This window comes from Schistocerca serialis, chromosome 1 (genome assembly GCF_023864345.2).
Source record: "Schistocerca serialis cubense isolate TAMUIC-IGC-003099 chromosome 1, iqSchSeri2.2, whole genome shotgun sequence".
NCBI classification, from domain to species: Eukaryota; Metazoa; Arthropoda; class Insecta; order Orthoptera; family Acrididae; genus Schistocerca; species Schistocerca serialis.
Window position 1 is genome coordinate 1,031,786,673 of NC_064638.1, and position 26,736 is coordinate 1,031,813,408.

The following is a 26,736-nucleotide window of genomic DNA, read 5'->3' on the forward strand; positions in this document are numbered from 1 at the left end:
TAATTGCTTTCCCTTTTGTGCCCCTCGACTCTAAGGACTTTTTTCTGGTTTCTGTACAAGTTGTAAATAGCCTTTCGCTCCCTGTATTTTATCCCTCCTACCTCTATAACGTCAAAAAATGTATTACAGTTGACACTGTCAAAAGCTTTCTCTAATTATACAAAAGCTATAAACGTACGTTTACCTTTCCTTTACCTGCCTTCTAAGGTAAGTCGTAGAGTCAGAATTTGTTGCGTGTTCTTACATTTTTCCGAAATCCAAATTGATCTTCACTGATGTCAGCTTCTACCAGTTATTTTTCGTGTTAGCATTTTGCGACCATGACTTATTAAATTGATAGTTCGGTAATATTCACACCGGAAAGCATCTTTCTTTGGAATTTTAGTTATTACATTTATCTTCAAGTCTGAGGTTATTTCCCCTGTCTCATACTTTTTGCACACCAGGTGCAACAGCTCTTTCGTTGCTGGCTCTCCCAAGGATATCAGTTGTTCTGACGGGATGTCGTTTACTCCAGGGGTCTTGTTTAAGACTTTCAATAGTCTGCCAAATTCTTCCCGCTGTATTGTATTTCCTTTCTCATATTCGTCTACTTTCTCTTTCAAAAAAAAGAAAAAAAATGTTCAAATGTCTCTGAGCACTATGGGACTTAACTGCTGAGGTCATCAGTCCCCTAGAACTTAGAACTACTTAAACCTAACTAACCTAAGGACATCACACACATCCATGCCCGAGGCAGGATTCGAACCTGCGACCGTAGCGGTCGCGCGGTTCCAGACTGTAGCGCCTAGAACCGCTCGGCCACTCCGGCCGGCAAAAAAAAAAAAAAAAAAAAAAAAAAGTTCAAATGTGTGTGAAATCTTATGAGACTTAATTGTCATCAGTCCCTAAGCTTACACACTACTTAACCTAAATCACCCTAAGGACAAACACACACACACCCCTGCCCGAGGGAGGACTCGAACCTCCGCCGGGACCAGCCGCACAGTCCATGACTGCAGCGCCCTAGACCGCTTGGCTTTCTCTTTCCTTTCTATAATATTGCCTTCAAGTCATTTCTTCAGGGTACCCGAAAAATCTGTTTTATATTTCTTGATTTCGATCCGTTAAGAACGCTGTGTTGAGTTCTATCAGCTAAGAAGTTCTAAACCTAATCATAGACCTGGGCTGATATTCCGCAGGGTCATACTTTGTTTACTGATCATCAGTTTGGAGCTTTATTGATTGTCTTCAGGATATTAAGGAGTGTGGTGTCACCGCCAGACACCACACTTGCTAGGTGGTAGCCTTTAAATCGGCCGCGGTCCGTTAGTATACGTGGGACCCGCGTGTCGCCACTATCAGTGATTGCAGACCGAGCGCCGCCACACGGCAGGTCTAGAGAGACTTCCTAGCACTCGCCCCAGTTGTACAGCCGACTTTGCTAGCGATGGTTCACTGATAAAATTCGTTCTCATTTGCCGAGACGATAGTTAGCATAGCCTTCAGCTACGTCATTTGCTACGACCCAGCAAGGCGCCATTATCAGTTACTATTGATGCTGTAAAACATGTACCGTCAAGAGCGATGTTCACCATTTACGGATTAAAGTTAAGTATTCCAACAGCTACGTCCTTTTTTGCTAAATTCTAACTTCCTTGTCCTGTTCCAGACCTCGCGCCAGCCTGCGTGAGCTAAAACGCGTGCCTTTCGGCTTCCTCTCACAGTGGGTTGGCTCTCTTGCCAATCCACAACAAGGAGTATGGTGTCAACCTGGGGGCATGTGTTTAATGACCTCTAGTACTCTTGGATGAAGATAGCAAACTGAGTTTTATAAGATCTTTGCCCACGTAATGCATGTTGCTGCCTAAAGAAAATATTTTCGCTCAAGAAGAGTGTGATGACATTGTACAGACCGAAGTTAACACAGTCTGTACTTGACGCTATATTTTGCATAAAGTTTATTTCTGATATTCTGATGGTGCATCATGCCCCAAATGCGTCAATGAAGTTTTTATAACCAGTGGAACCATCTTATTTAGCGACCTGAAGCAGTATTAACGTCGTGTCGAGTTAGTCATATAACGGTCACAAGCCTCCTACACGAGTGTTTGTCGCAAGTTAAACCAATTGTCACTACTGCCGACATATTTGTCGCAAGAAATTCAGCAACAAAATTAATGTTTGAAATAAATAGTAAAAATTTTAAATAAATTTAATGTTGCAACACGCGAGAGTAAAGAGGTTCCATATTTGCATAACGGATAGAAAGTCGGCAATACGGGCCTATAATTACGGCTTTTAGAAAACGGGAAGAAGACGTACCAAGCATTCCTCTGCCACTTTTCGACTTATTTTATCAGTGGCGCAACGAGAACTCTTGGACGCCACCCAGGTATAGGTAATGCTCGTTTCATCAAACATTGTGGGGTTTCAGCTTAGATGAAAAATTCTGGAAATTACTGAGAACGACAGACATCTGCAAAACGAGTGTTAGCCTGATAGTTTATGTAAATGAATAGCATTTCTTGGAGGCAATTGTCAACACTGTAAATCTTCGCCGGCCGGTGTGGCCGTGCGGTTTAGGCGCTTCAGTCTGGAACCGCTCGACCGCTATGGTCGCAGGTTCGAATCCTGCCTCGGGCATGGATGTGTGTGCTGTCCTTAGGTTAGTTAGGTTTAAGTAGTTCTAAGTTGTAGGGGACTGATGACCACAGATGTTAAGTCCCATAGTGCTCAGAGCCATTTGAACCATTTGAACCAAATCTTCCTCGGAGTTTTAGTACAATTGGTACATTAATCACACATTGACTAGTCACAGTATGTTTATTGTATTAGATAGACCCTAGTCTGAATTGAGAACCATGAACGCTTACATACTTCTCGACGTTTACCGACCTTTAAGTGCTTATGCCGAACTCACAGTCTTCCCACAGAAACAGCGTTCTTATGCTTTTTTCCATCGATTCATTTTCATGACTTCATTCACCATTTTACTCCGAAGCAAGCAAGTTCCCTCGGGCATTCCCAAAATAACAGCTAAGGTCCGAAAGTCTTCCAGTTTGACAGCCGTAAGTTCTCCTTATAGAAGTCTTCTTGCCTTCAATTTCGGACGTTGTTATTTGTCGCACCATGTAACACAAACAATTCTTGGTCCCCTATATTCCAACCATCTATATCTGCAACTAGGCTAACGATCTGTGGTATCCAACGTCTCTGATATGTACAGCACCTCTGGAACTATTATTGCATTATTCACACCTACTGCAGTAAGAATGGGAGTGCGTTAAACGGCTGGCCGGGGTGGCCGAGCGGTTCTAGGCGCTACAGTCTGGAACCGCGTGACCGCTACGGTCGCAGGTTAGAATCCTGCCTCGGTCATGGATGTGTGTGATGTCCTTAGGTTAGTTAGGTTTAAGTAGTTCTAAGTTCTAGGGACTGATGACCATAGAAGTTAAGTCCCATAGCGCTCAGAGCCATTTTGAACCAAGTGCGTTAAATCATATACAGATTAACTCAGAAGTGGGCTCTGGGTTCATTATAAACACGTTGTTTTATCTACAGCTTTATGCAGTTGTCCTTGAACTAGAAAATCTGAAAATTCTTACTTGCAACAGGAAACATTATGACGATTCTCTCCAACGCAAGTGAATTCAGTCTTCTCAGCACTGATTTTCAGATTAACATGCCTTTTATTTCTATATCTTCATACCGCTTCCGACTATGATAAACCTACGATTTCATCTGAGTGCGGTTCCATAATGTTTTTCTCACTCAAGATGGCGCTTTCCCCATCTCATTTCTGTTTATTTATCGCAAGACATTCGCCGGTACTATGTTACCCACTACCTGGCACTAACACCACCTCGCTGTATACCTGAACATATGTCAAAGTCATTGTCCGTCTTTCTGCAGAATTTGACATTTTCTCTTGTTCTCACTGTGCATATTCTCACCATGCGCCATTTTTCCTCGGAGTCCGATATTCACTCCAGATGTTAGCAAACTCAGCCTAAGGCCATCGTAAAAAAGCCTTACAAAAATAAATGTCGCCAAAATGTGTTTGTTAAAATGTTAGTGCTTCTCTCAAATTTGCCTCACAGCAACTATCTTATCTGTAGTTAAATTCTCAATCCAAAACACTGTTCGATAATCTCCTATTATCTGTTAATCCAGTTGCTACAATTTTGCGAACTGTATTAGCGAAAAGACTATATATAATACGATTATAAAATGAACAAAAATAGACTGATGGTCATTAAACCAACATCACGAAGGCGAAACTCAAATTGGCGTTAAGTGTACTACATACATATGCAAATGCATTCGGGAGGACGATGGTTCAAACCCTCGTCCGGCCATCCTGATTTAGCTTTCCCGTGATTTCCCTAAATCAGTCTAATGCCGGGATGGTTCCATTGAAAGGGTACGGCCGACTTCCTTCTCCATCCTCCCCTAATCCGATGGGACCGATGACGTCGCTTTTTGGTCCGCCTGCCAAAGCAACCAACCATTTGCAAGCGATTAGAATTTCAGCACTGTTATGCGACAAATTAGTAAGGAAGAGGGAGAGGAAAATTTTAAGTTTGAATGGCATTACTCAGTCAGGTGGAAGTATCAATAGCCGCCAGCCGGGAAGCGCAAACATTTTAGCACCATTACTCGGCCAGGAAAACAGTGACCTCGCACCCTAAAGTGAGACTGCGAGAGAGCTCAGCAGAAAATCGTGAGAAGAATGCAGAACGACTGCCTTCGTAAAGCTATGCAAGAGACACTATGGAGGACATAACATTGCCTAGCAGGAGTTTGACTAAGCAGTAACGACTCTGTAATAAATTCGTTAAACAGCGGAACTGAAGAGCGCTGACGACTCGAGAAGAGCAGAACCGATTCTGTTATTATGAATGACGTCACAGAGTTGAGCCGCCCGTCGACGACATAAATATTCCTCCCCCTCTAGCGTAGAGCACCCGATCAGTAGGACCGATGGCGTTCATGTCATGCGCCCTCGATTCTCTGGTTAAGGCATAGCAACATCTTGTATGTGAGATTGTTGTAGTGTTGGTCTTAACACTTGCTGCCTCAGGAGAAGATCAGCGATCCATAGCCACAGATAATGAAGTCCGGCATCCCCTGCTGAAGTCAGCACAGGAGCCAGCACTGATAGGTACTCCACAGGTCTACCAACATCGCTCCGGTCCAGGGTAGAAGCTGCCCTAAAACTCCACCGTCGTACAAGTCTGACGGTCTACCGTATCGGCGAGCCAGGTTCAGCATTAAGCACGACGTCACGATGTCCGACATCGTGGTCCACCTGACAGGACAACTTGGGCAGTAATCTGAGAATGATTGAGTACTCCCCGAAATGGCGTGTGACTCAAACACACATGTCGTCATCTCCAAGCAGGGCTGCCGATGGGACGTGACTACCTCGCTAGCGGGTTCAAACCAACGTAACAAGTTGTCATCGACTTCCAACCAGAGCTGATGAAGCGCCCTCGGCAGCTCTGAGTCTGCGGTTGGGTTCAGCAGCTGCCTCTCCCGATTACGTAGCCACCAGCCATCGCAGCAGACATGGCAGACGATTGGTATTCTGAGTAATAAATGGAATAATCTTCAATAATGTTTTGCTGCTTCTAACAGCGTCACACGGATCCTCGGTCTACGTCTTGACAAAACAGTAGGGGTTTCCAATCCAGCAGTGGGCGACCCCTACAGCACAAAGGAGATTTACCCCCCCCCCCCCTTAGCTGCAGAAATTGCGTTTAATGGGTTTTTTTCTAAGAAAGTCGTTTTATGCCTGGTATACGAAGAGGAAACGTCTACCAGCACGTTCGTAATTCCAAAATTGCAGGGTCGAAGAATTTCGAGAATATGGTTCATCCTTCAGCGATTTTTTTGATCGCGTTGGTCACCACACCTCTTGAATCAAGAAACGGTGTTGTTTGGAGCAAGATAAGTATCGATACGGACAGTGCGTCGATGTCAGAAGCACCATGGACTGTCACACCGTGACTACACTCTGTGAGGTAACAGGCGAGTTGTGGCGACCTGAAAATAAGTTCGGAGTTGGCGTGGCCATGCTGGGGCCTCTCGCCAAGCCACGGCTCGTCGGCGGCCGAGTGGCGCCGAACGTTAGCCGGGGTCCAGGCCGACCACGTGGTTGGGAATTCCTTGGTGACGCTGCGTCGATGAAAGAGACTTGTATGCCGAGAGTGTCAAAGATGGCGGACTTTGTGAACCCATCACGGCAGACATTTCACAGGTCGTATAGAAATTAATAGTAGCCAGATACCTCAAAAAGAAACATGTTCATTACCATTATTTGCACGACGATTCTGATAGTGTAATCATATTTTCAATATCTTTATTAGTTTAATCTGACGATAAATTACACAAGTAACACTCAGCAACGAATTTCCAAACTCTAAACGGTCCATCCGATTTTGTCGATGGACATGACTCTAGAAAGCTATTACTGTAAACCTAAATTGGTATAAATTACAGGCAACTTGAATAGCACATGACTTATTGGAGGTCAACTAGCCGATTACTATCGATTGCGTCAGGCCATAAGTATCCCACAGGCACACGAAAAACGGTAGCAGCGTGCTTATAAAAATATTTATGCACCTATACATTTGTTTATATCCGATACATACTATTCATGAAGAAATTGGTCAATTATTTACTGTGTCTTAGAAAGCACAGAGACATTAGGCTACTGGCTTACTTCTGTTCTATTCCTTTGATACATATTTATTTAATCTAATAGTGTGTGTTAGAGAGTGTTTATGGTCCAGCCCCAGGAATATTTATTTAATTTCAAGTTAATGAAATGTAAATCCAGTATTTCGAATGTGTTTCATTATTTTTGTGAGTGTGCGTTGGCTTGGAGACAGGGCAGGAGTGCTCTAGCCAATCACAGCGATCGTTCCAAAAGAAATACGTGGAGAGACTGTATGGAAGTGGGGCAGGAGGATCGTTTGGGAAGAAGACAGGGAGTTCTGAACAGTTTGGCGCGAGGGACAGTCGCACAGGGCATGGGAGAGAGTCCTGGACAGATACAGCGCGACGGACACACAGTCGTGGGAAAGACTTGGAGAAAAATAGTTCAGCTGGCTCTGAGCACTATGGGACTTAACAGCGGAGGTCATCAGTCCCCTACAACTTAGAACTACTTAAATCTAACTAACCTAAGGACATCACACACATCCATGCCCGATGCAGGATTCGAACCTGCGACCTAGCGGTCAGGCGGTTACAAACTGACGCGCCTAGAACCGCTCGGCCACAACAGCTGGCAAGACTTGGAGAGTGGAGCAGTTTTGCGAGTGGTAGCGGGAGATACAAATATTTCGTATCGCCGACATGAGATTTCCATGGCTTCTGAAGTGAAGACGTAGTATGCTTTTAGAAGTGAATATCTCGCGAGCTATGTTGTTGTTCATAACTAATTACGTGAAGTATGAATCTATTGTTTCCCTGTTATTCGGCTTATATTTTATTTAATTGCTGGACCATCAACACCAATAACAGTTTTCCAGTAATAAACGACATTCTAAAAGGTACTTCTGCTATAGTATTCATCATTTAAAGTCGTTAAGATAGTACCTGCAGATTTTATTTAATTGCAATCATTCATTTGGAAATTATTATGTTGCATTAAAAATTCGCAATTGCCGAGTGAAAGGAACATTCGACCATTCGGTTCATGTGTCTATTCATATTGTATACTGTAGACTCAGCAGTATTTGGCTTGTAATGCAGAAACTACGTATCCCAGCCAAAACTTTTAAAATTGCAACTCTGAGTCTGTGGGTACGTAGTTGAGGACCACCACACCATTTCATTATAATCTTAAGGCCCCCAAGTCTAGGACAAAAAAACGACGCACCACTAAGGAACTATCCAAATGCGACGGAAGTAGGTAGACGTGGTATACTTGTACTGACAAACAAATGATTACAGTTTGGATGATTTATCCGAGAAGAAAAGTTTCACAAATCGAGCTAGTTAATAAGGCATTGATCCACCCTTGGGCAGTTATTCGGCTTGGCATTGATTGATAGAGTTGCCCGATGTCCTCCTGAGGGCTATCGTGCCAAACTCCGTCCAGTTGGGTGCGTTACATCGTCAAAATCTCAAGCTGGTTGGAGGGTCCTGCCTACAATGCTCTGAATATTATCAATTGGGGAGAGATCCGGGGACCCTCCTGGCCAAGGAAGAGTTTGGAAAACACGAAGACAAGTAACTCTCGCCATGTGCGGGCAGGCAGTGTCCTGCTGAAATATAAGCCCAGGTTGGCTTGCCATAAAGGGCAACAAAATGGGGCACTGAACATAGCCGACGTACCGCTAAGCTGTAAGGGTGCCGGGGATGACAACCAAAGACGTCTGCTATGAAAAGAAATGGCATCCCAGACCATCACTTCTTGTTGTCGGGCCTTATGGTGAGCGACAGCCACGTTAGTATCCCAACGACGTGCGGAGCGTTTGCAGACACGTCTTCGGGCTGAAATCTTACTGACGGGAGTAGAACTGTCTTCAGCGATGAGTTCCGCTTCGAACTGAGCCCCGATGACCAGCGAATACTTGACAACGTCATGTTTGTGGAATATGACAATCGAAATCGGTCACTCTTGTATCAATTTGCGATCCAAAAAATAATTTATGTTAATTAGTCTGGTAATGTAGTTTGAGAAGCGTTGAGTTACGAGACGAGTCTGTTGGCGCGTGTTTCAGATACGGCAAAAAAAAAGGAAAACAAAGAAAAATCCCTGAAGGTGTCATTCAGAGCCTGTTTGAACCCATGCTACAACGAATGCAGCTTTCGTGTCAGCATTTCTCATTCGTGTTGATGATGGAAGTTCAATTGGTCCGTACAGGACACTGCACGGGACTAACATGTTCCAAAAACCGCGCACAAAAATACGATTTTTAAGGGGGCCTTATCTCTGGTTCTGTTGATCACGGGGACAAGGAGTCAAGTGGTTTTGGACAGCCCTCGGCCTCCTGACCGTCTGTACATCTCTCAGAGAAACGGGGATCCTACAGTACAGGGTTAAAATTTAAACATCACACTGTTCCTCCAGCCCAAGCAAATTGAGTAAATCTGTTGGTTCTTTTGCATTAGGTGTGGCCGAGGGTGGCCCTTAGGCGGCTTGTAAGTGCACCATTTGTTCATGGGTGATTCCTGGGAAAACAGCAAAAACCGGTTTTAGCCGTTTTTTTGCACCGTGTGTCTCAGTTATCTAAATAACTAACCATAACAAACGGCTCAAACTGTAACTAAATGCTATTCAGACATTTATCTAGAAACGCTATTTTCCGTTTTCGAAAATCTTTATCCGTTATCAAGATATACACGGAAAACTACGACTTTTGGGTACCATAAAAATATAAACTCTATATGTATGTATTTTTCCAGGTGTACCTTTCAAATTGTTTATTTCACTTTTTGTACTAGATGTAGTTTAACATGCCTACTAAAACATATGAATGTAAAATAAGTAGAATGCCTGGTTAGATGTAAGAGAGGGCCCGATGGCCCTAATCTTGCCAGGTTAAATAAATCAATAAATAAATAAATAAATAAGTATCAATTGTGGGGATGCCCACTTCTACAATTTCTGTTCCTGGGAAACCGTCGAAATTGTTACCGTATTTTCTTGAGATGATGTTCTCGCGAAACTTGATACTTTTCTCGATTATCGTTATACGTTACGAGATACAGAAGTTTAGAGTTACCGTATTTATTCGCGTAAAATATGCATGTAATATCCTGTCTGAGGCATAAATGTAGTTTTAACTGAAGTAAAAAAAATATTTTGTCGTACAAAATACTTTATACTTGCAAATAAAACAACACAGTTTTGAGTATACTGAACGAGTAGCCAATATATTTCTTCTGTAAATATTGTGCATTGTTCTGAACTTAAGTTGAATGAGTGTAACGCACTCACTTTAAACTAGAGGAAACCTCTATTTCGGCGTGAGGTGTTTGTCCGTTCGCTACTCTGTTCAAAGTACATTTTTAGTATAGCTTTAAAAACCTTTTGTTTTTATTCCTCAGGCGATGGGTTGGGATATTAATTTAATGTAGTACTCAATTTGTATTTGGAAGAAACGAACGTTGATTCCCATTTAAGAAACAAATCATAAGCCGGGCGCTTTCGCTAAATTGCCGTAGTATAAAGAAAAAAATCTAACGCAAATAATTTTGTGTTAACCTTTTATTATGAGTGATTATTTGTTGCTCGTATGTGCCAAAGTAAATATGTGTCGGACCACATAAATAAACTGTCAAATGTTTGCTGACTTGTAAATTCGTTTTATATGAACAGTACACCCTGCTCTAGCGCGAAAAGAAAGGAGCACAAAAAAGACGAATATGTTCCAGTTTGAAAACCTCTGACAGAAAAGAGGGAAACCAGCAGCCATCGTCCTCATTCCACGTTCTTTAATAAAAATTTTAGCATGCGAATATATTCCCGCTTCTTTGTGATGAAAGAGAGAAGAAGAGAGACAGCAACGGTGAAAGAGAGAGGAGAGATTGCCAGTGGGAGAAAAAGAGAGTTGAGACAGTGATTGTGGAGAGAGAAAGTGACGGTGGAAGAGAAAGAGAGATGGATGAAGGCAATAGCGGTGGCAGCCGAAGAAAGAGGAGATACCGATTGCCAGTTCTCTTCCATCGCACTACACCCACGTGTTAAAAAAATTGCTCAGTTTCTCTTATCCCCTATACCCATGCGTTAAGGCTTCCCGCTCTATTAGTCTAAATCTGGGCAAACGCTCTCCAAGCACGATTCTGGAGAGAAGACAATGGTATTTTAAGCAAAATACAGCAGACAGTAATCAAGAACGAAAGAGTGCTAATGCAAAAGAAAAAGAATGGGACAAAGACAATGACAGCGGAACAGAAAGGCAGTGAAAGTGGAAGAGAAAGAGACAGTGGTACGGACAAGAGAGAGAGAAAGGGATGAAAGAAATGATAATCGGAAAAACACAGAACGATGGGGCAAAGGGAGAAAAAGGAGACAGTGGGACAGAGACTTATACAGGGTGTTACAAAAAGGTACGTCCAAACTTTCAGGAAACATTCCTCACACACAAATAAGGAAAAGATGTTATGTGGACGTGTGTCCGGAAACGCTTAATTTCCATGTTAGAGCTCATTTTAGTTTCGTCAGTATGTACTGTACTTCCTCGATTCACCGCCAGTTGGCCCAATTGAAGGAAGGTAATGTTGACTTCGGTGCTTGTGTTGACATGCGACTCATTGCTCTACAGTACTAGCATCAAGCACATCAGTACGTAGCATCAACAGGTTAGTGTTCATCACGAACGTGGTTTTGCAGTCAGTGTAATGTTTACAAATGCGGAGTTGGCAGATGCCCATTTGATGTATGGATTAGCACGGAGCAATAGCCGTGGAGCGGTACGTTTGTATCGAGACAGATTTCCAGAACGAAGGTGTCCCGACAGGAAGACGTTCGAAGAAATTGACCAGCGTCTTAGGGAGCACGGAACATTCCAGCCTATGACTCGCGACTGGGGAAGACCTTGAACGACGAGGACACCTACAATGGACGAGGCAATTCTTCGTGCAGTTGACGATAACCCTAATGTCAGCGTCAGAGAAGTTGCTGCTGTACAAGGTAACGTTGACCACGTCACTGTATGGAGAGTGCTACGGGAGAACCAGTTGTTTCCGTACCATGTACAGCGTGTGCAGGCACTATCAGCAGCTGATTGGCCTCCACGGGTACACTTCTGCGAGTGGTTCATCCAACCATGTGTCAATCCTCATTTCAGTGCAAATGTTCTCTTTACAGATGAGGCTTCATTCCAACGTGATCAAAATGTAAATTTTCACAATCAACATGTATGGGCTGACGAGAATCCGTACGCAATTGTGCAATCACGTCATCAACACAGATTTTCTGTGAACGTTTGGGCAGGCATTGTTGGTGATGTCTTGATTGGGCCCCATGTTCTTCCACCTACGCTCAATGGAGCACATTATCATGATTTCATACGGGATACTCTACCTGTGCTGCTAGAACATGTGCCTTTACAAGTACGACAGAACATGTGGTTCATGTACGATGGAGCTCCTGCACATTTCAGTCGAAGTGTTCGTACACTTCTCAACAACAGATTTGGTGACCGATGGATTGGTAGAGGCGGACCAATTCCATGGCCTCCACGCTCTCCTGACCTCAACCCTCTTGACTTTCATTTATGGGGCATTTGAAAGCTCTTGTCTACCCAACCCCGGTACCAAATGTAGAGACTCTTCGTGCTCGTATTGTGGACGGCTGTGATACAATACGCCATTCTTCAGGGCTGCATCAGCGCATCAGGGATTCCATGCGACGGAGGGTGGATGCATGTATCCTCGCTAACGGAGGACATTTTGAACATTTCCTGTAACAAACTGTTTGAAGTCACGCTGGTACGTTCTGTTGCTGTGTGTTTCCATTCCATGATTAATGTTATTTGAAGAGAAGTAATAAAATGAGCTCTAACATGGAAAGTAAGCGTTTCCGGACACTTGTCCACGTAACATCTTTTCTTTCTTTGTGTGTGAGGAATGTTTCCTAAAAGTTTGGCCGTACCTTTTTGTAACACCCTGTATAGATAGTGGCAGTGTGAGGGAGGCGATATCCTACAAATCGTGGATAGAGAGCAACAGGCGGATTCCATATTCCTAGATTTCTGGAAAGCGGTTGACACGATGCCCCACTGCAGACTGCTGACGAAGGTCCGAGCATACGGTTTAGGTTCCTGAATTTGTGACTGGCTCGAAGACTTTTTAAGTAATAGAATCCCGTTCTTTGTCCTCGATGACGAATCTTCATCAGAGACGTAGGTTTCCTCAGGAGTGTCCCAGGGAAGTGCGGCAGGACAGCTTTTATTCTCTATATACGTAATTGTTATCACAAACAGAGTAAGCAGCAATTTACAGCTGTTTACTGATGATGCTGCGGTATACGGGAATTTTTTTTAATGTTATACGGTACAACACAGCATCACCGGTGTTTCCCGGTCTAATTGTGTTGGTGCGGCAGCAAATTTAACCACAGGGCAGTGCCGCTGCGTCACTGCAATACACTTTGGAGGTATATACAATTATAATTGATGGACACTTCAATCTGCCCTCGATTTCTTATCGAAAATACATGTTCAAACCCAGTGGGAGACAGAAAACAACTTCCGAAATTGTACTGTTTGCTTTCTCTGAGAATTACTTTGAACAATTAGTTCATGAGCCCAGATGAATTTTAAATGATTGCGAAAACACACTTGACCTCTTAGCCCCAAATAATCTTGATCTAATAGAGAGCGTCATGACGGATACAGGGATTAGTGAACACAAGGTCATTGTAGCGAGGCTCAAAACCATATCAACCACAACCACTAAAAATAAACGCAAACTATATCTATTTAAAACAGCAGATAAAAATTTGCTTGATGCCTTCCTAAGACAGATTCTCCATTCCTTCCAAGCTAATTATGTAAGTGTAGACCAGATATGGCGCAAATTCAAAGATACAGTATCGACAGCAATACATAGATTCATATCGCATAACATAATAAGAGACGGGACTGATCCACCACGGTACACAGGACACGTCAGAATACTGTTGCAGAAGCAACGAAAAAAGAATGCCAAAATCAGAAGAAAGCAAAATCCGCATGACTAGCTAAGTTTCACGAAAGCTCGAAATTTAGTGCGGATGTCAATGCGAGATGCTTTTAATAGTTTCCACAATGAAACATTGTCTCAAAATATTGTAGAAAACCCAAAGAGATTCTGTTCGTATACCAGTCGCAAAAAAAAGGCAATACCGTCACTGCGCGATAGCGATGGAAATGTTACCGATGATGGTGTCACTAAAGCAGACTTACCAAATACAGTTTTCCGTAATGCCTTCGTGAACGAAGACGAAGTAAATATTCCAGAATTCGAAACCATAACAGCTGTTAGCATGAGTGACATAAAAGTAGATACTTTAGGTGCTGCGAAACAACTCAAGCAGGCCGCTGTGGCCGAGCGGTTCTAGGCACTTCAACCCGGAACCGAGCGACGGCTACGGTCTCAGGTTCGAATCCTGCCTCGGACATGGATGTATGTGATGTTCTTCGGTTAGTTAGGCTTAAGTAGTTCTACGTTCTAGGGGACTGATGACTTCAGATGTTAAGTCCCATAGTGCTCAGAGCCATTTGAACCATTTAAAACAACTCAAGTCACTTCTGGTCCAGATGGTATACAAATCAGGTTCCTTTCAGAGTATGCAGACACAATAGCGCATTTCTTAGCAATCATATACAACCGCTCACTCGACGAAAAGTCTGTTCCCAAAGACTGGAAAGTAGCACAGGTCACACCAATATTCAAGAAATGAAATAGGAGTAACCCACTGAATTACAGACCCATATCACTGACATCAATTTGCAGTAGGATTTTGGAGCATATACTATACTCGAATATTATGAATAACATTGAACAAAATGACTTATTGATTCAGAACCAACATTGATTCAGAAAATATCGTTCTTGTGCAACACAGCTAACTCTTTATTCCCATCAAGTAATGAGTGCTGTCGACAAGGGATCCCAGATCGATTCCATATTCCTAGATTCCAAAAGGCTTTTGATAGCATTCTTCACAAGCGACTATTAATCAAACTGCGTCCGTATGGAGTATCGTCTCAGTTGTGTGACTGGATTCGTAATTTCCTCTCAGAGAGGTCACAGTTCGTAGTGATAGATGCTAAATCATCGAGTAGAACAGAAGTGATATCTGGCGTTCCGCAAGGTACTGTCATAGGACCTCTGCCGTTCCTGATTTACATCAATGATCTAGGTGATAATCTGAGCACCCCCCTTAGATTGTTTACAGATGACGCTGTAATTTACCGTCTAGTAAAATCATCAGACGATCAATTCCAATTACAAAATTATCTAGAGAGAATTTCTGTATGGTTTGAAAAGTGGCAATTGGCACTAAGCAAAGAAAAGTGCGAGGTCATCCACATGGGTACTAAAAGAAATCCGATAAATCGCACAAATCTAAGGCCTGTCAATTCTACTAAATACCTAGGAATTGCAATTAGGAGCAACTTAAATTGAAATGACCACATAGATAATATTGTGGGGAAAGCGAAACAAAGACCGCGCTTTGTTGGCAGAACACTTAGAAGATGCGACAAACCCACTAAAGAGACAGCCTACATTACACTCGTCCATCCTTTGCTGGAATATTGCTGCGTGGTATGGGATCCTTGGCAGGTAGGATTGACAGAGGACATTGAAACGTCCGCAGCTCGTGGTCGTGCGGTAGCGTTCTCGCTTTCCGCGCCCGGGTTCCCGGGTTAAATTCCCGGCGGGGTCAGGGATTTTCTCTGCCTCGTGATGAGTGGTGTTGTGTGCTGTCCTTAGGTTAGTTAGGTTTAAGTAGTTCTAAGTTCTAGGGGACTGATGACCATAGATGTTAAGTCCCATAGTGCTCAGAGCCATTTTTGAACATTGAAAAAGTGCAAAGAAGGGTAGATCGTTTCGTATTATCGCGCAATAGGGGTAATAGTGTCACTGATATAATACGTGAGCTGGGGTGGCAGTCACTGAAGCAAAGGCGGTTTTCTTTGCGGCGATATCTGTTTACGAAATTTCAATCACCAACTTTCTCTTCCGAATGCGGAAATATTTTGTTGACACCCTCCTGCGTAGGGAGAAACTATCATCATAATAAAATGAGAGAAATCAGAGCTCGAACTGAAAGATTTAGGTGTTCCTTTTTCCCAAGCGCCATTCAAGAGTGGGATGGTAGAGAAGTAGTATGAAAATGGTTCAATCAACCCTCTGCCAGGCACTTAAGTGTGAACTGCAGAGTAACCATGTAGATGTAGATGTGGCGGTGGGACTCAGAGTCCCGTACCACCACCCAACGGTGACAAGGTATAAGAGAGTGCTTCAGAAGTATACAAGACGACTTAGACCAACTCACTAATTGGTATAATAAATGACAGCCTGCTCTAAATGTATAAAATGTAAATTAATGAGTAGGAAAAACAATCCTGTAACTTTCGAACTCACCATACCTATGATGCTGCTTGGAAGTCACAGCTATTATATACTGGCGTCCATAATTAAAGCAAAAACTGCTATTTCTCCGTCCTAATTGACGATACAATCATACAAAATGTCAACAGACGTCGTTACAATCGTGTTCTGCACCGAAGATAGCATTCCGATCAACGCACATCTACGTCAGCAATGATGTCAGGGCACCTATCAAGCGGGTAGTATTTGCAGGGTAGTCCCACAGCCTCAGTCGCTGGGCACAAAGTTACAGAAGGTGCATTACAGACGGTGCAGTATGGCTCAGAGTAGACGCCTACAGACTCTGCTGTGGAGGGCCACAGGAAGAATGGAAGCAGCAGAGTCGCAAACTGATGTGGTCCAATGGCTCAATGTGAATCATTTTGGTTCTAGGCGCTTCAGTCCGGAATCGCGCTGCTGCTACGGTCGCAGGTTCGCATCCTGCCTCGGGCATGGCTGTGTGTGTGATGTCCTTAGCTTAGTTAGGTTTAAGTAGATCTAAAATGGTTCAAATGGCTCTGAGCACTATGGGACTTAACATCTATGGTCATCAGTCCCCTAGAACTTAGAACTACTTAAACCTAACTAACCTAAGGACAGCACACAACACCCAGCCATCAAGAGGCAGAGAAAATCCCTGACCCCGCCGGGAATCGAACCCGGGAACCCGGGCGTGGGAAGCGAGAATGCTACCGCACGACCACGAGATGAGGGCAGTAGATCTAAGTCTAGGGGACTGATGACCTCAGATGTTAAGTCCCATAGTGCTCAGAGCCATTTGAACCATTTTGGTTCAAATGGTTCAAATGGCTCTGAGCACTATGGGACTCAACATCTTAGGTCATAAGTCCCCTAGAACTTAGAACTACTTAAACCTAACTAACCTAAAGACATCACACACACCCATGCCCGAGGCAGGATTCAAACCTGCGACCTTAGCAGTCCCGCGGTGCCGGACTGCAGCGCCAGAACCGCTAGACCACCGCGGCCGGCTGAACCATTTTGAATCGTTCTGTTGTTTATCGGATGAGATGACAGTTTACAGAAACCGAAACTGTGTCCCGAAGACCAGTATAGGTCCGATCACGTGTGACATCAGAAAGAGTGGACCATTATTTGGCCGTAAGGGCCCCACGGTACCGCCTTACTATTGCACTGCCACTGGCATCTGACCTCGCAGCATCCCCTGGACGTGCTGTATCGAGTCAAACGGTGTACAGAAGGCTACAGCAGAGTGGCCTTTATTGTTAGGGACCTGCTGTCTGTTTTCCTCTGACGTGTCTTCACAGTAGGGAAAGACTAGAGTGGAACCGTCAACGCATCACACGGACGGTGAACCAATGTTCTTTTCATAGATGCGTCCCGACTTGGTCTGCAGAATGATTTTCGACGGATTCGCATCTTGAGGGCACGTGGAACAGGATTTCTGGACCTAAACATTGTGTAAAGAGACCGATATCGATGAGAATCCCTAAAGGTGTGCGCAAGGATTATGTTGACCACCCGTAGATCTCTTCATGAAATTGTGTGGTTGAATCAGCAAGACTTAACCGCTGTCTGGTACCTTGAGGAGATCTTGGGATCTCATGCGCGGTTGTTGCGAGGTGCTGAGGGCCCAGACTTCGTATTGGTGGACGATAATGCTTGACCTTATGGAGCACAGGGGGTTGATGTTTTCTTGGAAACGGAAGATATTGCACGCATGGTGTGGCCTATTCCCTTTTCCGAATTGAATCCCATAGAGCATGTGTGGGATAATGGCTTGCATCATGTCAGCGACCACCAACCACTCTCCAAGACTGCCAGCAGCTGTGCAGGAAGAATGGGCGTTATTGCCTCAACATGAGATTGATGACATCATTCACAGCATGTCCCGTCGTTGTTAGGCCTGTATTGGTGCCGCAGGTGGTCACGCCCAATACTGAGCACATTAACCAGTTGTCGCATTGTGTGTGTGCAAATCTGTTAAGTTGGAAAAAACTAAGAACATTTTCGTCTACTGTTACGCCTGTTGCAATTTTTACCTTCTGTATTCTCTACGTTGTTTCTACTTTGCTATCACCTATTTATACTGTTTTGGGGCAAAATAAACGCAACCTTGCACAATTTTCTTTTGTTGCTTTCATTTTGGACACCAGTGTACATGTAGACGTAACGTAGCAAAGCGATACGGAATCGAATGACCACGTCAGTTTGGTAGTAGGAAAGTTGAATACTCGACTTCGTTTCATTAAGAGAATTTTTAGAAAGTGTGGTTCATCTGCAAAGTAGGCGGCATATAGAACACTAATGTAAGACATTCTCGAATACTGTTTGAGTGTTTGGGATTCCCATCAGGTCGGATTAAAGGAAGACATCGAAGCAATTCAGAGACGTGCTGCTATATGTGTTATTGGTAGGTTCGATCAGCGCGGTAGTATTATGAAGATGCTTCGTGAACTCAAATGTGAATCCCTGGAAGAAAGACGACCCTATTATTGCAAGGCACTGTTGCGGAAATTTAGGGGACCGGCATTTGAGGCCGACTGCAAAAAGATTCTGCTGCCGCCAACGTTTATTTCACGTGACGACCATGAAGATAAAATGCGAGGCTTTTATTTAGCCATTTTTCCTTCGGTCTGTTTGCAAGTGGAACGGAAAAGGAAATGATTAGAAGCGGTACGTGGTTCCCATCGCAATGTAGTCTACGTAGCATGCGGAGTATGTATGTAGATTTAGATGTAGGTACTTATGAAGACTTAACAACAAAGGGAGACTGGGTAAAAGGATTCTATGTCAAAAGAGTGCGACTATAGTCGCATTCCAAAATTTTTGTCGTGGAAGGTGGAATGAGGAATGAGGCAGCTGTTTCTTCACTTTTCTGGAAGTCTTTTAAAGAGGAGCGTAATCGCCTTTTTTGTTCTCCGACAGGAGCATTTCATTGTCCATTACCGTCTGAGTATTTGCCTTTCTATCGATTCTGGTAACAAATCTTTATTGTTAACAAGTTTGATTTTTGGCCGGTCACACTTTCAGGTGTTTGCTACCTCCAGTCAAGAGGTGGACGGGAAGGAGCAGTAACAGACAATATCTTTTCCCAACGAGAGCAGTGTGAAGGCTCTGCGGAGACGGCAAGTCAGTCAGCAAGCGTTACAGATGCGGCTGTTTTCCTTTGTTACAGGTGTGATCATGATGGCAGACGCACAGTCCCCTGCGACGGCACACTGCCCTCCCTGCTCCAAGATCCGGCTGCCCGTGTGCGGCGTCGACGATGATGGGGAGATCTGGACGTTCCCCAACAGCTGCACCATGGTCTGGTGCAACTGCATGCTGCGTGCCGCCGATTCCGACAGAAGTACGTATTTGCGAAAGGCAAAAGCCCCCGTCGCGGCTGGTAAATGGCACCGAGGACTTTTGCGCAACGTGACTTCGGGCTTCGTGTACGCGGTCGTAACTATCTCTAGCTAGAAGATAAGACAGGTTTGACAAGACATTTATCACTCACAACTGGTTATTTCGCGTCGAAGTATGTCACGTTACCTTTGTGTCCTGCTTGTGTTGAGGATGCAGTCGATGCTAATGGGTAGCCTTTGTTTAAGTTCTCTATGATTATAACTGCCTCATGGTTGACACAGTGCAAGTTTAAAGCAGAATCTCTACCAAAAAGGTACTTCATGTCAGAGGTTTGGCCTCACAAAAACTATGGGAAATCCAGGAGCGCCAATAACGGTGATCGTACCCTTTAAAACTCGCGAACTATTACCTGAAAGAAATTGCATCCTTACAATATCGAGGAAGCATACGAGGAATTTTCGAGATATTTGCCTTAAGGGGAGGTTTACTATCTTTCTTTGAGAATTTTTTTCTCTGGATATGTGATAGATATCAATGTCAAATTTGGTAAAAAAAAACAAATAAATAAAAAAACTGAAATTTTTTCGACCGGAAATATCGAAAAGCAAAGGCGGAAGTACCGTCGGAAGGAAACAAAATTTCGACGTAGACCTCCACGCGCGGTATGTCACAGGTCAGCCGGCTCGTCTGAAATCAAAATTGAGTTGACGTTAGCGAAGTATATAACATTCTTTAGGAGTTGTACCTCACTTCAGTTATTTGGACCATAGGAAACAAAACGGCAGCCGAAACTTCCTGGCAGATTAAAACTGTGTGCCCGACCGAGACTCGAACTCGCGACAGTTTTAATCTGCCAAGAAGTTTCATATCAGCGCACACTCCGCTGCAGAGTGAAAATCTCATTCTGAAAACGGCAGCCATTTGAAAAAAATAGGGTTTTTACATCGATTTTTCGATTTCATCGGCCAAGTAAAAATATTTATAGTAGACGGATCGGAATAAAAGTGGTACAACTCCTAGACAATTTAGTTAGCTTCGTCGGAATCATTCAGTAGATTTGAAGTTAGCATACCACGCGATAAAAGAAAAAGTCATATCGAGAAAAACGCGCTTGAAGTTTTGATAACATATAAATGCAATATTATGCAACATACGTTCAGTCTGCTATCCTGGGTCCATAAACTAGTCCTTCCTCTTCCTCATAGAAGGCGTTCTACTCGATCTGGGCCATCCTGCGCTGCTCCAGAGCCGCTCGTACGGCCGGTGACAAGCGGTTTTCGGCCGCTTGAATCCGGTGGTCGTCCGAATGCTTGGCTAACTGCGTCGAATAGAGCCCCAGTGTGACGTCCATCGTTGTCATGGTCTTCAGAATTGCTCAATACCCTTCGTTTAAGCTGGTCACTGCTAGGAAAGTCGCAATCTCCACAGCCTTCGCACCAGAATGCAAATGCTTGGGGGCTAACTTCCAAACACATACTTTCAAACTTTCATTTGAATTTTGTGTGTTTCCTCCCAAGCACTGGTACAATAACTCGCCCTCCGAAAGAAAAAAACTGGTGCGAGAAAGAAGGCCGATTTCTGGCAGGTGCATTTTTTGGTTCAACCGCGAATATAACAAAAATTTCCGTTCCGTATTTGGAAAAACCGTTTCAGATGTGTATTCTAAGCACTTTTCTGGATCCAAAAATGCAATTTTAAAAAATTCGATTTTTTGAACCAAAAGATAGTAAACCTCCCCTTAAGTGGTTCAGGGAAACCTTGGGAGGAAGACTGCGGTTTAAAGTCCCGTCGATGAAATCATTAGAGTCGGGGCGCTCTCTCGGATTGCGGGAGGGTATAGAAGAATATCGAACGCACCATTTCAAATAGACTATCCCTGCATTCACTTTAAGCGATTTAAAGAGATCATTGAAAACTTTGAATGCGGGGTCCAGTGGTATACAAATGCAGCACCTCGCTCGGCGAAAACCATGGAAAACCTAAATCCTAATTAATGTGACGGGGAATTCATCGGGCGTTTCCCTGAATGCGGGTTTGCTTCTTAACACTGAGCCATTTCCAACACTGACTCTGAGCGACAATCGCGTGGGAAGTATAATCTCTACTCACATGAGTCACAGACTTGCTAAAAATAACTAGACCGCTCCCATACTTGGTCCTGGTACACGTTTTCATTCTTCGCTTCAGGCTGCATACACACATCAAAAATGTTTGAGACTTTAAAAGGTCTCTGGAACCAAATAGTTTCATTTGACTTTATCTTTTAACGTAGCATTAACAACATGGTGTCACGCAAATTACGAATTACGATTCTTGGTTTTAAAACAACTACGCCAAGCCTCCAGGAGTAACACCATTGTTTCTCTCTCCAAACATTGAAATAATGGGACCTGAAACTTCCTGGCAGAAAAACTGTGTGCCGGACCGAGACTCGAACACGGGACCTTTGCCTTTCGCCGGCAAGTGCTCTACCAACGGAGCTACCGAAGCACGACTCACGGCCCGTCCTCACAGCTTTACTTCCGCCAGTAACTCGTCTCCTACCTTCCAAACTTCACAGAAGCTCTCCTGCCAGCCTTGCAGAACTAGCACTCCTGGAAGAAAGGATATTGCGGAGACATGGCTTAGCCAGAGCCTGGGGGATGTTTCCAGAATGAGATTTTCACTCTGCAGCGGAGTGTGCGCTGATATGAAATTTACTAAAGCTGTGAGGACGGGGCGTCAGTCGTGCGTGGATAGCTAAGTTGGTAGAGCGCTTGCCCGCGAAAGGCAAAGGTCCCGAGTTCGAGTTTCGGTCCGGCACACAGTTTTAATCTGCCAGGTAGTTTCATATCAGCGCACACTCCGCTGTAAAGTGAAAATCTCATTCTAGAATGGGACCTCTCTCCGGGTCACCACCATACGCGCCGACGACAGTCATCCAGAGTGTACAGGACTGTTATCCATCACTGAACACAATGCGAGGCCCTTCATCAGCAATCCATGCTTCCAGGTCTCGGTACCACTACAACGCAGCTATTTGTGTTGTGTGTTAACGGCAGCCAACACGTGCGACGATAATTCCCTATACTACCTGCTGCTAGCCTCCGACCAAACGTGCGGGATAACGCGGTATGCTGCAGAGAATCCATTTCTTGTTCTCAGATGGCAGGCGCAGATGTGAGGGTGTCACAGTGTGCTTGGTGCACAGTACGGTGATCCTCTTCTTGTGCTCAGACGTGATCGACTGGAATCTTGACGACGAGTATTCCAGTCATCACTTTGCCATGCAGTCCAACATGGGGTCATTACCACACGCTGGTGCCCACCTGTACGAAGTTACCTTGATATCTGACAATGTCTTCTGAGTGCTTCAGTTGTTTTGTATGCCAGTCCATTTGTGGTAAAAAGATAATATTAATTAAGAAAAAGGAAGAAATACACAAACACCTCAATAAAATTCCCTGTCGAGTGACACTGTGCCACTTGTTACTTCTGACAATATATTATTGCTGTTAATTATTCCTTCCCTAGCTCAGATACACATTTTCGATTGTCTCTCAGGTTTTCGCTATGTTTTACATATACACTATGTGAACAAAACTATCCGGATACCTCGCTGAAAATGACTTACAAGTTCGTAGCGCCCTCCATCGGTAATGCTGGAATTCAATACGGTGTTGGCCCACACTTAGCCTTGATCACAGCTTCCACTCTCGCAGGCATATGTTCAGTCAGGTGCTGAAAGGTTTCTTGTGGAATGGCAGTCCATTCTTCACGGAATGCTGCACTGAAGAGAGGTATCGATGTCGGTCGGTGAGGCCTAGCACGAAGTGGGCGTTCCAAATCATCCCAAAGGTGTTCTATAGGATTCAGGTCAGGACTCTGTCCAGACGAGTCCATGACAGGGATGTTAGCGTCGTGTAACCACTCCGCCACAGGCCGTGCATTATGAACAGGTGTTCGATCGTGTTGGAAGATGGAGTCGCCAACCCCGAATTGCTCTTCAACAGTGGGAAGCAAGAATGTGCTTAAAACATCAATGTAGGCCTGTGCTGCGATAGTGCCACGCAAAAAAAAAGGGGTGCAAACCCCCTCCATGAAAAACACGACCACACAATAACACCACCGCCTCCGAATTTTACTGATGGTACTAACCACACTCGCAGACGACGTTCACGAGGCATTCGCCACACCCACACCCTGCCATCGGATCGCCACATTGCGTACCGTGATTCGCCACTCCAAACAACGTTTTTCTACTGTTCAATCGTCCAATGTTAACGCTCCTAACACCAAGCGCGGCATCGTTTGGCATTAATCAGCGTGATGTGTGGCTTATGAGCAGCCGCTCGACAATGAAATCCAATTTTTGTCACTTCCCGCCTAACTGTCGTAGTACTTGCAGTGGATCCTGATGCAGTTTGGAATTCCTATGTGATGGTGTGGATAGATGTCTGCCAATTACACATTACGACCTTGTTCAACTGTCGACGGCCTCTGTCAGTTAACAGACAAGATCGGCATTTACGCTTTTATGCTGTACGTGTCCCTTCACGTTTCCACTTCACTGTCACATCGGAAACAGTGGACCTAAGGATGTTTAGGAATGGGGAAATCTCGCGTACAAACGTATGACACAAGTGCCACACAATCACCTGACCACGTTCGAAGTGTGTGAGTTCTGCAGAGCACCCCATTCTGCTCTCTCACAATGTCTAATGATTACTGAGGTCGCTAAAATGGAGCACCTGGCAGCACAATGCACCTAATATGAAAAACGTATGTTTTTCGGCGTGTCCGGATACTTTTGATCACATAGCGTATCATTACCTGTTGAATATTTTCTTGTTTTTATATTTTATGATATTTTTTTGTTTGAGATGAGTAGGCTCTAATGTGTGATGTCTGATCGTATTGGTTTACTTCCAATTTCAAAAAATTTAATTGATTCTCATATATGCACTTCTAGCTCATTTTGTTACCCACTTTTTTATTTTCAATCCTTAACTATTTTTTCACTGACATTCTGATTATACAGGGAATTCGTTTATTAAAGTCCAATTGGTCGGGAAATGGAAAACACAGTGAAAACCCAATGAGGCGTTATACGTATGTGTTGAGCAGTGTTTCTAGTATGCCCATCAATCGCGTCACATCGCTCTTTTCAGTCACTAGTGCACAGTGTACACATAAAGATGCATAGAAAACCGTGTCTTCTGTCAAGTATGAGTGCCTGCTCTATTCTTGGCCACCGGTGTAAAACCACTTTTCGTATCATATTTTCTTAAAATTCTTGAAATTTTTGATTATATATTTCCCGCAAAGGGTAAATAAGCAACAGCTTCAAAAGTATTCTGTATTGGCTCGCGTGACGGACCAAACTGAAGAGCACGGCACGTTTGTTGTTCCGTATATCCATTCTGATTATAAACTATCTTCAAATGATCAAGTTCTTCTTTCAAATGTCCCTTGTCAGAAATGGCATAAGCTCTTTTCACCAGAGTCCGCAAAACTCCACTACGTTGGTGTGGTGGATGACAGCTGGTCACATGAAGACAGCGGTCAGTATGAATAGGTTTCCGATACACACTGTGTCCAAAAGTCCCATGGTCCTTTCTTTTGTATGATTGTATCGTTTACCCAAGATTCATAAGAGTGCTATTCCTTTGCGTCCCATTGTCAGCAACTTGGGCGCCCCTACCTATAATTTGGCCAAATATTTAGCTTCAGTCCTCAGGCCTGTGTGTCCATTCAACATGATGAGTAGTTTTTTGTTTGGTGAGCTAGTCGTTTTCCTTGTTTCAGAATTCAAGGAGCTGACGTCTGGCAGCTGCGAGGGAAGCCCGTCTAACGAGACGGAAATACCAGAGTGCTTCCCAGAGATGGATACGACCACCGAGTCGACAGGTGTGTACGGCGGCGGCTGCGTGCCGGGTTCTGCCTGCGCGCAGGTGCACCCTGGTCACGGACCGTGGGCCCTCCCTGCGGTGGTGGAGCTGTCGCAGGCGAGAAGGAGCGCGGGACTGTCTCTGATCGCCATAGACCGGCAGCTGCGCCGCATGGTCACGGCCGACATGCAGGCTGTCCGTCGGAGAATGCGGGAAAACTTCTCGAGGCTGAGACTAGCCTTCATACCAACTCTGTTGTGAATATGCTAGGAAGCGCTAAACACACTACGATTTCGTCCTGGTAGGAGTGTAGGAAGTCCTAGTAGAGAAAGTGTCCGATCTTAACGTAAAATTTCTCTAGGTGTAGAATCGAGTCATGCCATTCATGTTTTAGAGTTTAACAGAGCTTTGGAAGACATGTGATCGAATAAGGCAAAAGGGGTAGATAACATTCCGTCTGCTTTTCTAAAATCATTGGGGGAAGTGACAATCAAAAACTTATTTAAGTTGGTGAGCGGAATCTATGAGACTTTCGGAAGAATATCCACAAAGTCCCGAAGATAGCGAGGGGAGATAAGTAAGTGGACTATCGCACAATCAGCATAACTGCTCATACATCTAAGTTGCGGACAGGAATAGTATACAGAAGAACGGAAAAGAAAATTAAGGAATGATTACATTGAAAAGCCAGAGAAACTGGTACACCTGCCTATATCGTGTAGGGCCCCCGCGAGCACCCAGAAGTGCCGCAACACGACGTGGCATGGACTCGACTAATGTCCGAAGTAGCGCTGCAAGAAACTGACACCATGAATCCTGAAGGGCTGTCCATAAACCCGTAAGAGTACGAGAAGTGGAGGTCTCTTATGAACAGCACGTTGCAAGGCATCCCAGATATGCACAATAACGTTCATGTCTGCGGAGTTTGGAGACCAGCGGAAGTATTTAAACTCAGAAGAGTGTCCCTGGAACCACTCTGTAGCAGTTCTGAACGTATGAGCTATCGCATTGTCTTGCTGTATTTGCCCAAGTCCATCGGAATGCACAATGGACATGAATGGATGCAGGTGATCAGACAGAATGCTTACGTACGTTTCACCTGTCAGAGTCGTATTTACACGTACCAGGGGTCCAATATCACTCCAACTGCACACGCCCCAAACCATTACAGATCTTGTATCGGCTTAAAAGTCCCCTGCTGACATGCAAGGTCCATGAACTCATGAGGTTGTCTCCATACCCGTACACCTCCATCCGCTCTATACAATTTGAAACGAGACTCGTCCGACCAGGCAACATGTTTCCAGTCATCAACAGTCTAATGTCAGTACTGACGGGGCCAGACGAGGCATAATGGCATAATACTTTGTGTCGGGCAGTCATCAACGGTATACGAGTGGGCCTTTAGCTCCGAAAGCCTATATCGATGATGTTTCATTGAATG

General features: G+C 44.3%; 1 protein-coding gene across 1 annotated transcript in view; it reads left to right on the forward strand.

Moving 5' to 3' along the window:
* LOC126414084 (uncharacterized) overlaps window positions 1–26,736 on the forward strand; it is a 51,982-nt gene that overhangs the window by 10,119 nt on the left and 15,127 nt on the right. The window contains exons 2-3 of the mRNA XM_050083316.1: window positions 19,250–19,423; window positions 25,210–25,311. Coding sequence (XP_049939273.1) covers window positions 19,250–19,423; window positions 25,210–25,311 — 276 coding nt within the window. The remainder of the gene's footprint in view (window positions 1–19,249; window positions 19,424–25,209; window positions 25,312–26,736) is intronic.